The sequence below is a fragment of the Stenella coeruleoalba genome (assembly GCF_951394435.1).
Source record: "Stenella coeruleoalba genome assembly, chromosome: 1".
Lineage (NCBI taxonomy): Eukaryota > Metazoa > Chordata > Mammalia > Artiodactyla > Delphinidae > Stenella > Stenella coeruleoalba.
Window position 1 is genome coordinate 103,053,005 of NC_137169.1, and position 12,857 is coordinate 103,065,861.

The 12,857-nt window shown below is 43.1% G+C and overlaps 1 protein-coding gene across 1 annotated transcript in view; it reads left to right on the top strand.

The window, feature by feature from the left end:
- The first annotated feature begins 1,737 nt into the window (after positions 1–1,737).
- MAN1A2 (mannosidase alpha class 1A member 2) overlaps positions 1,738–12,857 on the top strand; it is a 161,232-nt gene continuing 150,112 nt past the window's right edge. The window contains exon 1 of the mRNA XM_079931821.1: positions 1,738–2,933. Coding sequence (XP_079787947.1) covers positions 2,632–2,933 — 302 coding nt within the window. The 5' untranslated portion in view covers positions 1,738–2,631. The remainder of the gene's footprint in view (positions 2,934–12,857) is intronic.

Here is a 12,857-nt window from a genome sequence, read left to right on the forward strand (position 1 = left end):
AGCATTAGAAACTTATTCATAAAATTGGCACACTTTATAAAGACACATTGGGAAGGCAGGGAATTTCTTATACCTGCTTTTCACAAGTGTCCAACAAAAATTTCATTTTGGACTGGGCTGCCAGCCTGACTGGGTGAGAGGTGGCACCTAACATTTTTATCTCTTTATTTGGTGAATCAATGACAATGACTTCTTTGGCATATGGTAGATAATGAGATATGCAGAGCTTCTGGAAATACTGCAGACCGTAATTGTACTTCGAATTGTGCCAGTGAAGATGAGGATTTTTGCTTGATTTTTAACTAAGGCTGACCTTTTGTCCCTGCCGCTGAAGGGACTGCTCTCCAACTCCCAGTCATCACTAAGGATATGTAGAGGCACTGACATCTTAGTATCAAACAAGTGAGAAAATTTGTGTATTACATAGAAATTTTTTGGACTTAATCACAACATGGTTCTTAAGATTACGGATAACAGAATCAACTCAGGGTGCTTTTAAGCCTGAATTTAAACAACATTGTTGTCTTTTTGGATTTTAGCACCTTCTCGTTCATACTTATCTCTTTTATGGGAGGAGTGGTGGTGAGGAGTGTGATGATGGGAGAACATCTTCCAGAAACTGAACCACGAGGAAGCTGTTGTCCTGTAGGGTCATATGGGCTGCTGTCAGAGACACCTCAGCCAGGAAACCTAACCTGAAGGTCGCCATTTTATTCTTAACACAGAGCCTGGCACACGGTTGCTGCTCAGTAGAGATGACTCGAGCTTCGGGTGCCCAAGGACGTGCACGTGGGCTGTAAGGAAGAAGTTGGAGGCTCAGTTGTTGAGCCGTAGGGACCAATGGTCCATAACTGAAGACACGATCTCCACAAAGCAATATTAAACGTTAACCTTGGCCGTCAGATCCCTTTAGTCCTAGCAACCCTTGGATTGCAGCGAAGCCTTCGGGACCTGAGCCTCCCCGCCCTCCCCGCCCCCAACCTCCCAAACGCCGGGTCAATCCCACGAACTGGCGATGCCGAAGCCTGGCACCGGTGAAGTTATCAGTGAAGCGCGAACGGTCGACCTTCTCCCATCACGTGCCCAGACGCCGGCTGCAGGACGCTTCCGGGGGTCGCGCAGCCGACGGGCTGGAGGGCGGGCGCTGGAGCCCGCAGCAGCAGCGCGAGGCCGGAGCGCGGGCCGGGCCGGGTGGGGCGGGGAAGGGGCGGGGGCGGCGGCGGCGAGGCCGGGAGCGTGCGCGCGCACCTCACACTCCGCCGCTCGGGGACGCCCACTCGCGAGTCGGGGCCGGAGGCAGGCCCGAGCCATCCGCCCCACCCCCGCACGCCGGCTCCCCTCAGGAGTGTGCCCAACGGGTGTCGGCAGTCGGCTGCTCCGCGCCCTCCCGGCCTAGGGAGCCACGGGACGAGGACCGGGCCGCAGCCCCGCACCGCGTGGACGCGCTGCCTCTCCCGCAGCCGTCGCCGCCACCACCAGAGCGAGCGGCTGCGAGCTACCGGAGGTTGCGCCGCGGAGGCCCCCACGGCGGCCAGGCAGTCCCCCACGGCGGCCAGGGAGGAAGGAGACGCAGCTGACCTCTGCCCGCCCAAGGCGCGACTGCTCTCGCGAGCCCAGGGCCGCCGCCGCCCCCGGGCTGAGCGAGGAATGAGCAGGCGCCTGCCCCGGGTTCTCGGACAGGGGGGCCGCGGCTTTGCTTCTTCCCACGCCGCGGGGTCGCGGAGGCTCGGTCGCCGCGGCCGGGCACGGCGGGGTCAGAAGCGGCCTCGCTCTGGGAGCCGGCGCCTGGGTTAACTTAACCCGCTGCCGAGAGGAGGAGGAGGAGCCGAGCGGGGGCGGCCGCAGCGCCTTCCCTCCCCCCGCTCACGCCGGGGCTTCTCAGTGGCCGCGGAGGAGGAAGTTCCGCTCCCTGACAGACCCGAGCGGTAGCGACAGCGGCCGCGGCGGCCGCGGCTGGGAGGGCGCAGGTATTTTGGACGCGGATGCCCTTCGCGCCAGCCGTCGAGGGAGCAGCGTCGGAGCCCGGGGACAGCGTCGGGAGGCGCGGGCGTCCGAGCCCTCCTTCCTGCTTTTCGCCCAGCGCGGCTGCTTCGGTTTCCCGGCGAGGCGGGTGACCCTCCTCCCGGTTGACTGACTTCCGAGAAGCCCCTTGTTTTTCCACCACTGAGGTTCAGAGATTCTGCAATCGAAGCATCCGAGGAGCTCAAGTGAACCTTCTACAGCTCCTTGGATCACGTCAGGCTCCCTTTTGGGGCGGGAAACCACGTTGGAGCATCTCCCAGAGGTTCAGGAATGGAAGAACCCACCTTGCATCCTCAGTGCGGTGTTGCTTGTCTGATCTACCCTTAGGAATGGAGAGGAGACTTGTAATCACCCGGTGAGGTACTGAGAGCCAGATGGCAAAGAAAGTATCACAGGACTTAAACTAATGATCGTTTGGGGGCCACACTCATTTCTGCATGTAATTGGATGAGCGTGAAAGAGGTGCCCTGTTGAAACGCACAGCAGTCCTTTAAGAGGAGGAAAATTGAGTTTCCCCATTTTTGCCAGGATTCTGAAGACTGTTCAATGTATCGTACATTTGATGTAAGATGAGAACTTTATAAAATATTCTGCCCAAGAGCGTAAACGATGACTACCCCAGCGCTGCTACCCCTCTCTGGACGAAGGATACCACCTCTGAACCTGGGGCCGCCTTCCTTCCCGCATCACAGGGCTACCTTGAGACTTTCTGAGAAGTTTATCCTCCTCCTTATTCTAAGTGCCTTCATCACCCTGTGTTTTGGGGCATTCTTCTTCCTTCCAGACTCTTCAAAACACAAACGTTTTGATCTGGGTTTGGAAGATGTGTTAATTCCTCATGTAGATGCCGGCAAAGGGGCTAAAAACCCTGGAGTCTTCCTGATCCATGGACCAGATGAACATAGACACAGGTTTGTTTATTTCAGAAGTTCTGGTATTAACATTTGGCAGAGCAAGGTATGGTTTATTGCATCAAATCTGTCATTTTTTTGGCAGTAAAATGTAACTTTCCCTGAGTCGTGAGAGTTGTATTTTTACACAACTAGTTAAATAGAATCATAAACTGGAAGGACACCTAGAGCCCCATCCAAAGTCCAGCTCCTTCCTTTTATGTAGGAGGAGTGTTTGTGCTCAGGGTTGTTGTGTCTGATGTGAACAATTGGGAATGGAGGTATGAAGACTTAACCTGAAGAAATAGTGACATATGCTGCGCCTTCATTTATTAAGAATGTGTTGCATTCAATTATTGTGCCACCCTGTGAAATAGATCCATGGAATCCTGACATCTTCTCTGGGTTTGTTCTCTCCCAAAGGGCTCTCATCTCTGGCTGGTAGTTAATAGTGAATCTTAGCTTTTTAGAAAGACAAACACAGGCACAATAGATGTGTTTTGGTACTCTGTGGAATCAGTTAAGTTAAAGAGATCACTGAATCTTAAGTCACTCACTTTGTGACTCTTGTAGACAAGGTTTGGTTATGTTTTAAAATTTAATTTTTTTTTTTTCCTAAATGTGAAAGATGGAGTGTATCGAATAACTCTTAGAATTTGCTTGATTAAAGGGTTCACATTCTTTAAAATCAGTAAATCCGAAGTGAGCTCTTGGGAGAATATGGGCAAATTAGTATAAAATGGGAGCTCTAGTTACAGTCTCTTTAAATCATTTATGTAATTTGTATCAAAAGAATCTGGGCAAGTAGTTTGCTTTCTTCAAACCTGCAGTATATATATATTTTTAACCTGCTAAACCTTTCTCCTTTTTTCTCTATTTCTTAAAATAATTTTTGAGCATGTAAAAAAATCATATGTTTTAGTTCTGTTCTCAACTGATGCTGTAAGTTTTCATCATGCACGAGGTTTTTGAAAAAGCTTGTGTTCAAATGTTATCCTAAGTTAAATACTTTAGAAAAATGCACTGTTGTAATGAGAGCTGGTTTTTCCTTTTTCTCAGTCTAGTTAATTTGTTCTTTGCTTGCTGTTTCTTTGACTTTGGGCTGAACCTTATGGAGTAATTACTTCTAAAATTGTTTCATATCATTCGTCTGTAACCAAATTAATTTGAAATTTTTGCCATCATTTTCAACTTCTGTACTCTTTTCATTTGTTTCTTTTCTTTTGCCCTTTGCTCTTTGTGACTTCAAGAAAAATCTGATATAATCTGTGAAATAACGTTGCTGAAAAATTAACACTGAAAGTACTGTTTTCCTTGAAAACCTTATTTCCCATGTTATTTATAATGATAAGTATTTTTTTTTATAAAAAGATGTTAAGACTGACTTCAGAGCTCTTTGAAGTCATGAATTAACTTTATTTAACTCTTATAAGTTGTCTGTCATATACTTAACAATTTACTTTATATTTTGTGTGGTCTAAAGGTTAAAAAATATGGCACTTTCTAGTTTAAAAACATTCACATAGAAAAATTCTTTGTTAAGTGGAATTTAAATTTCAAATTTGAATGAAAATACAGATATGTCCATTTTTTTCACATTTAAAAAAATCTGCTTAAATCTCTTAAAACAAGAATTCTAAAATTTATATAGCCCTTGAATACATATGCTTCTGTTTCGCTGTACAAGACTGTTGGATACTGTTGGATCCCGGAGTTTGGAGTGAGAGATTGGTCATTGAGTTTTCTTAACAAGGGATGGTGAGTGAGCCAAATTCTGGGTTTTGGGTAGTAAGAGTCTGGATACATGTGAGAACTTACTCAAATCTATTTGGTTCCTGAGTTTTGGAAGGCAAGAATTCAGATAGAGTTCAGGTATTGAGGGATCCCTGTATTAACTTTGTGTATATCTTATGTGGTTATGTCAGTTTATTTTTTTTAAACATCTTCATTGGAGTATAATTGTTTTACAATGGTGTGTTAGTTTCTGCTGTATAAAAAAGTGAATCAGCTATACATATACATAGAACCCCATATCTCCTCCCTCTTGCGTCTCCCTCCCTCCCTCCCTATCCCACCCCTCTAGGTGGACATGAAACACCAAGCTGATCTCCCTGTGCTATGTGGCTGCTTCCCACTAGCTATCTGTTTTACATTTGGTAGTGTATATATGTCCATGCCACTCTTTCACTTCGTCCCAGCTTACCTTTCTCCCTCCCATGTCCTCAAGTCCATTCTCTTATGTCTGCGTCTTTATTCCTGTACTGCTCCTAGGTTCTTCCGAACCATTTTTTTTTTTAGATGCTATATATATGTGTTAGCATACAGTATTTGTTTTTCTTTTTCTGATTCAGTTCACTCTGTACGACAGTCTCTAGGTCCATCCATCTTACTACAAATAACTCAGCTTTGTTTCTTTTTATGGCTGAGTAATATTCCATTGTACGTATGTGCCACATCTTCTTTATCCATTCATCTGTCGATGGACACTTAGGTTGCTTCCATGTCCTGGCTATTGTAAATAGAGCTGCAATGAACACTGTGGTACATGACTCTTTGAATTATGGTTTTCTCAGGGTATATACCCAGTAGTGGGATTGCTGGGTCGTATGGTAGTTCTATTTTTAGTTTTCTAAGGAACCTCCATACTGTTTTCCATAGTGGCTGTATCAATTTACATTCCCACCAACAGTGCAAGAGGGTTCTCTTTTCTCCACATCATCTCCAGCATTTACTGTTTGTAGATTTTTTGATGATGGCCATTCTGACCGGTGTGAGGTGATACCTTACTGTAGTTTTGATTTGCATTTCTCTAATGATTAGTGATACATCCTTCTCTAATGATTAGTTAAACATCCTTTCATGTGTTTGTTGGCAATCTGTATATCTTCTTTGGAGAAATGTCTGTTTAGGTCTTCTGCCACTTTTGGATTGGGTTGTTTGTTTTTTGATATTGAGCTGCATGAACTGCTTGTATATTTTGGAGATGAATCCTTTGTCAGTTGCTTCGTTTGCAAATATTTCCTCCCATTCTGAGGTTGTCTTTTGGTCTTGTTTATGGTTTCCTTGGCTGTGCAAAAGCTTTGAAGTTTCATTAGGTCCCATTTGTTTATTTTTGTTTTTATTTCCGTTTCTCCAGGAGGTGGGTCAAAAAGGATCTTGCTGTGATATATGTCAAAGAGTGTTCTTTCTATGTTTTCCTCTAAGAGTTTTATAGTGTATGGCCTTACATTTAGGTCATTAATCCATTATGAGTTTATTTTTATGTATGGTGTTCGGGAGTTTTCTAACTTCATTCTTTTACATGTAGCTGTCCAGTTTTCCCAGCACCACTTATCGAAGAGGCCGTCTTTTCTCCATTGTATATTCTTGCCTCCTTTATCAAAGATAAGGTGACCACAGGTGCGTGGGTTTATCTCTGGGCTTTCTATCCTGTTCCATTGATCTATATTTCTGTTTTTGTGCCAGGACCATACTGTCTTGATTACTGTAGCTTTGTAGTACAGTTTGAAGTTGGGGAGCCTGATTCCACCAGCTCTGTTTTACTTTCTCAAGATTGCTTTGGCTATTCGGGGTCTTTTGTGTTTCTATACAAATTGTGAAATTTTTTTGTTCTACTTCTGTGAAAAATGCCATTGGTAGTTTGGTAGGGATTGCATTGAATGTGTAGATTGCTTTGGGTAGTATAGTCATTTTCACAATGTTGAGTCTTCCAATACAAGAACATGGTATATCTCTCCATCTGTTTGTATCATCTTTAATTTCTTTCATCAGTGTCTTATAGTTTTCTGCATACAGGTCTTTTGTCTCCTTAGGTAGGTTTATTCCTAGGTATTTTATTCTTTTTGTTGCAATGGTAAATGGGAGTATTTCCTTAATTTCTCTTTCAAATTTTTCATCATTAGTGTATAGGAATGCAAGAAATTTCTGTGCATTAATTTTATATCCTGCTACATTACCAAATTTATTGATTAGCTCTAGTAGTTTTCTGGTAGCATCTTTAGGATTCTCTATAGTATCATGTCATCTGCAAACTGTAACAGTTTTACTTCTTTTCCAAATTGGATTCCTTTTATATGTTTTTCTTCTCTGATTGCTTTGGCTAAAACTTCCAAGACTGTGTTGAATAATAGTGGTGAGCATGGGCAACCTTGTCTTGTTCCTGATCTTATTGGAAATGGTTTCAGTTTTTCACCATTGAGAATGATGTTGGCTGTGGGTTTGTCGTATATGGCCTTTATTATGTTGAGGTAAGTTCCCTCTATGCCTACTTTCTGGAGGGTTTTTATCATAAGTGGGTGTTGAATTTTGTCAGAAGCTTTTTCTGCATTTATTGAGATGGTCATTTGGTTTTTCTTCTTCAGTTTGTTAATATGGTTTATCACATTGATTGATTTGCATGTATTGAAGAATCCTTGCATTCCTGGATGATGATCATGGTGTATGATCCTTTTAATGTGCTGTTGGATTCTGTTTGCTAGTGTTTTGTTGAGGATTTTTGCATCTATGTTCATCAGTGATGTTGGCCTGTAGTTTTTTCTTTTTTTGTGACATCTTTGTCTGGTTTTGATATCAGGGTGATGGTGGCCTCGTAGAATGAGTTTGGGAGTGTTTCTCCCTCTGCTGTATTTTGGAAGAGTTGAGAAGGATGGGTGTTAGCTCTTCTCTAAATGTTTGATAAAGTTTGCCTGTGAATCCATCTGGTCCTGGGCTTTTGTTCGTTGGAAGATTTTTAATCACAGTTTCAATTGCAGTGCTTGTGATTGGTCTGTTTATATTTTCTGTTTCTTCCTGGTTCAGTCTCAGAAGGTTGTGCTTTTCTAAGAATTTGTCAGTTTCTTCCAGGTTGTCCATTTTATTCACATATAGTTGCTTGCAGTAATCTCTCATGATCCTTTATATTTCTGTGGTGTCAGTTGTTACTTCTCCTTTTTCATTTCTAATTCTATTGATTTGAGTCTTCTCATTTTTTTTCTTGATGATTCTGGCTAATGGTTTATCAATTTTGTTTATCTTCTCAAAGAACCAGCTTTTAGTTTTATTCATCTTTGCTGTCGTTTCCTTCATTTCCTTTTCATTTATTTCTGATCTGATCTTTATGATTTCTTTCCTTCTGCTAACTTTGAGTTTTTTTTGTTCTTCTTTCTCTAATTGCTTTAGGTGTAAGGTTAGGTTATCTGAGATGTTTCTTGTTTCTTGAGGTAGGATTGTATTGCTATAAACTTCCTTCTTAGAACTGCTTTTGCTGCATCCCATAGGTTTTGGGTCGTCATGTTTTCATTGTCATTTGTTTCTAGGTATTTTTTTATTTCCTCTTAGATTTCTTTGGTGATCTCTTGGTTATTTAGTAGTGTATTGTTTAACCTCCCTGTGTTTGTATTTTTTACAGATTTTTTCTTGTAATTGATATCTAGTGTCATAGGACTGTGGTCAGAAAAGATACTTCATACAATTTCAATTTTCTAAAATTTACCAAGGCTTGATTTGTGTCCCAAGGTATGATCTATCCTGGGGAATGTTCCATGAGCACTTGAGAAAAATGTGTGTTCTGTTGTTTTTGGCTGGAATGTCCTATAAATATCAATTAAGTCCATTTTGTTTAATGTATCATTTAAAGCTTGTGTTTCTTATTTATTTTCATTTTGGATGATCTGCCCATTGGTGAAAATGGGGTGTTAAAGTCCCCTACTATGATTGTGTTACTGTCGATTTCCCCTTTTATGGCTGTTAGCATTTGCCTTATGTATTGAGGTGCTCCTATGTTGGGTGCATAAATATTTACAATTGTTGTATCTTCTTCTTGGATTGATCCCTTGATCATTATGTAGTGTCTTTTTTTGTCTCTTGTAATTGTTTTTATTTTAAAGTCTATTTTGTCAGATATGAGAATTGCTACGCCAGCTTTCTTTTGGTTTCCATTTGCATGGAATATCTTTTCCCATCCCCTCACTTTCAGTCTGCATGTGTCCCTAGGTCTGAAGTGGCTCTCTTGTAGACAGCATATATATGGGTCTTGTTTTTGTATGCATTCAGCCAGTCTGTGTATTTTGGTGGGAGCATTTAATCCATTTACATTTAAGGTAGTTATCAATATGTATGTTCCTATTACCATTTTCTTAATTGGTTTGGGTTTGTTATTGCAGGTCTTTTCCTCCTCTTGTGTTTCCTGCCTAGAGAAGTTCCTTTAGCATTTGTTGTAAAGCTGGTTTGGTGGTGCTGAATTCTGTTAGCTTTCGCTTGTCTGTAAAGGTTTTAGTTTCTCCATCAAATCTGAATGAGATCCTTGCTGGGTAGAGTAATCTTGGTTGTAGGTTTTTTCCCTTTCATCCCTTTAAATATATCCTGCCACTCCCTTCTGGCTTGCGGAGTTTCTCCTGAAAGATCAGCTGTTAACCTTATGGGGATTCCCTTGTGTGTTATTTGTTGCTTTTCCCTTGCTGCTTTTAATATGTTTTCTTTGAATTTAGTTTTTGATAGTTTGATTAATATGTGTCTTGACGTGTTTCTCCTTGGATTTATCCTGTATGGGACTCTCTGCGCTTCCTGGACTTGATTGACTATTTCCCTTCCCATTTTAGGGATGTTTTCAACTACAAACTCTTCAAATATTTTCTCAGTTCTTTTCTTTTTCTCTTCTTTTTCTGAGACCCTATAATTCGTATGTTGGTGCGTGTAATGTTGTCCCAGAGGTCTCTGAGACTGTCCTTAGTTCTTTTCATTCTGTTTTTTTCATTCTGCTCTGTGGTAGTTATTTCCACTATTTTACCTTCCAGATCACTTATCCTTTCTTCTGCCTCAGTTATTCTCGATTGATTTCTATTATTTATTTATTTATTTATTTTTTTGCTGTACGCGGGCCTCTCACTGTTGCGGCCCCTCCCGTTGCGGAGCACAGGCCCTGGACGCGCATGCTCAGCGGCCATGGCTCGTGGGCCCAGCCGCTCCACGGCATGTGGGATCTTCCCGGACTGGGGCATGAACCCGTGTCCCCTGCATTGGCAGGCGGACTCTCAACCTCTGTGCCACCAGGGAAGCCCTCAATTGATTTCTTCTAGAGAATTTTTAGTTTCATTCATTGTGCTGTTCATCATTGTTTGTGTGCTCTTTAGTTCTTCTAGGTCCTTGTTAAACGTTTCTTGTATTTCCTCTGTTCTATTTCCAAGATTTTGGATCATCTTTACTATCATTACTCTGAATTCTTTTTCAGGTAGACTGCCTGTTTCTTCTTCATTTGTTTGGTCTGTTGGGTTTTTACCTTGCTCTTTTCATCCGCTGCATATTTCTGTGTCTTTTCCTTTTGCTTAACTTACTGTGTTTGGGGTGTCCTTTTTTCAGGCAGCAGGTTCGTAGTTCCCGTTGTTTTTGCTGTCTGCCCCCAGTGGGTAAGGTTGGTTCAGTGGGTTGTGTAGGCTTCCTGGTGGAGGGGACTGGTGCCTGTGTTCTGGTGGATGAGGCTGGATCTTGTCTTTGTGGTGGGCAGGACCACGTCCAGTGGTGTGTTTTGGGGTGTCTGTGAACTTACTACGGTTTTAGGCAGCGTCTGTGCTAATGGGTGGGATTGTGTTCCTGTCTTGCTAATTGTTTGGCATAGGGGGTCCAGCATTGTAGCTTGCTGGTCGTTGAGTAGAGCTGCGTCAGCATTGAGATAGAGATCTCTGGTAGAGGTTTCGCCATTTGATACTCTGTGGGGCTGGGAGGTCTCTGGTGGACCGGTGTCCTGAACTTGGGTCTCCCACCTCAGAGGCTCAGGCCTGACACCTGGCCGGAGCAGTAAGACCCTGTCAGCCACACAACTCAGAAGAAAGGGGAGGGAAAAAATTAAATTAAAAAAAATTAATAAAGTTATTAAAATAAAAAATATTGTTTAAAATAAAACAGTAATAAAAAAAAGAAGAGAGCAACCAAAGCAAAAAATGAAACCACCAATGTTAGCAAGCACTAAAAACTGTACTAAAAAAAAGAAAAAGTAATAAAGGAGAGAGTCCTAGAACACATGGTAAAAGCAAAGCTATACAGACAGAATCACACGAAGAAGCATACACATACACATTCACAAAAAGAGATAAAGGATAAAAATATATATAAAAAAGAAAAAGCAACCAAATCAATAAACAAATCTACCAATGATAATAAGCTCTAAGTACTAAACTAAGATAAACGTAAAGCCAGAAACAAATTAGTTGCCAAAAGCAAACCCGAAGTCTACAGTTGCTCCCAAAGTCCACCTTCTCTTCTCAATTTGGGTTGATTCGTTGTCTATTCAGGTATTCCACAGATGCAGGGTACATCAAGTTGATTGTGGAGATTTAATCCACTGCTCCTGAGGCTGCTGGGAGAAATTTCCATTTCTTTGCACGGCTCCTGGGGTTCAGCTTTGGATTTGGCCCCACCTCTGCATGTAGTTCACCTGAGGGCGTCTGTTCCCACCCAGACAGGATGGGGTTAAAGTAGCAGCTGATTAGGGGGCTCTGGCTCAGTCAGGCGGGGGGGGGGGGGGTGGGGTGGGGGGAGGGGTACGGCTGGCGTGACCTTGCAACAGCCTGAGGCGTGCCGTGTGTTCTCCCGGGGAAGTTGTCCCTGCATCACGGGACCCTGGCAGTGGCGGGCTGCACAGGCTCCCCGGAGGGGATGTGTGGATAGTGACCTGTGCCTGTACACAGGCTTCTTGGTGGCTGCAGCAGCAGCGTTAGTGTTTCATGCCTGTCTCTGGGGTCCGCGCTGATAGTTGTGGCTCGCGCCTGTCTCTGGAACTCGTTTAGGCGGTGCTCTGAATCCCCTCTCCTCGCGCATCCCAAAACGATGGTTTCTTGCTTCTTAGGCAGGTCCGGACTTTTTCCCGGACTCCGTCCAGGCTAGCTGTGGTGCACTAGCCCACTTCAGGCTGTGTTCACAACGCCAACCCCAGTCCTCTCCCTGGGACCTGACCTCCGAATCCCGAGCCTCAGCCCCCAGCCCTCACCCGCCCCAGCGGGTGAGCAGACAAGCCTCTCAGGCTGGTGAGCCCTGGTTGGCATTGATCCTGTGTGCGGGAATCTCTCCGCTTTGCTCTCTGCACCCCTGTTGCTGCACTCTTCTCCGTGGTTCTGAAGGCCCCCCCCCTCCCCCGCCCACCTCCCGTCTTTGCTAGTGAAGGGGCTTCCTAGTGTGTGGAAACTTTCTCCTTCACAGCTGCCTCCCAGAGGTGCAGGTCCCTATTCTTTTGCCTCTGTTTTTCCTTTTTTCTTTTGCCCTATCCAGGTACGTGGGGAGTTTCTTGCCTTTTGGGAGTTCTGAGGTCTTTTTCCAGCACTCAGTAGGTGTTCTATAGGAGTTGTTCCACATGTAGATGTATTTTTGATATATTTGTGGGGAGGAAGGTGATCTTCAAGTCTTACTTCTCCGCCATCTTGAAGATCCCCCCCTCAGTTTATTTTTATATCGATTATCACCGTATCTGAAAACACAGTCTGTAGTTATAAGAACTCTTCTAATTTGATCAATGAAATACATTTCAAATTAGAGATCATTCCAATAATAAGACTACAATGTAAAAACATTAATATATAAACATTAACATATTTAAAAATAATTCGGAAAGATAGCATTTTAACAGATATAGTTGGTACTAAGATCATGCTTATTTTGGATGTGGGTCAAAGAACCATCTTTCTTAATTTGGAAAATAAAACTTGATGATTTAATTTTATATGTGTGGAGAGGAGTGCAGGTTAGTGGGATGAGGAACCTTACTTTAACGGAGAAGTAATGAAAAATAAATCATGGCCATTATTTCTTACTTACAGTATTTAACAGATACTTGTTGAATTGGCTTTTCTTAATTAGTGTAGTTAGGTGCTTAAGCTTTGGAGTCAGACTGCGTGGTTTCGTACCCTAGTTTGTCACTGATTAGATGTGTGATATTGAGCAAATTTTTAAACTCTATGCATAAGTTGCTTCCTTTGGATGATA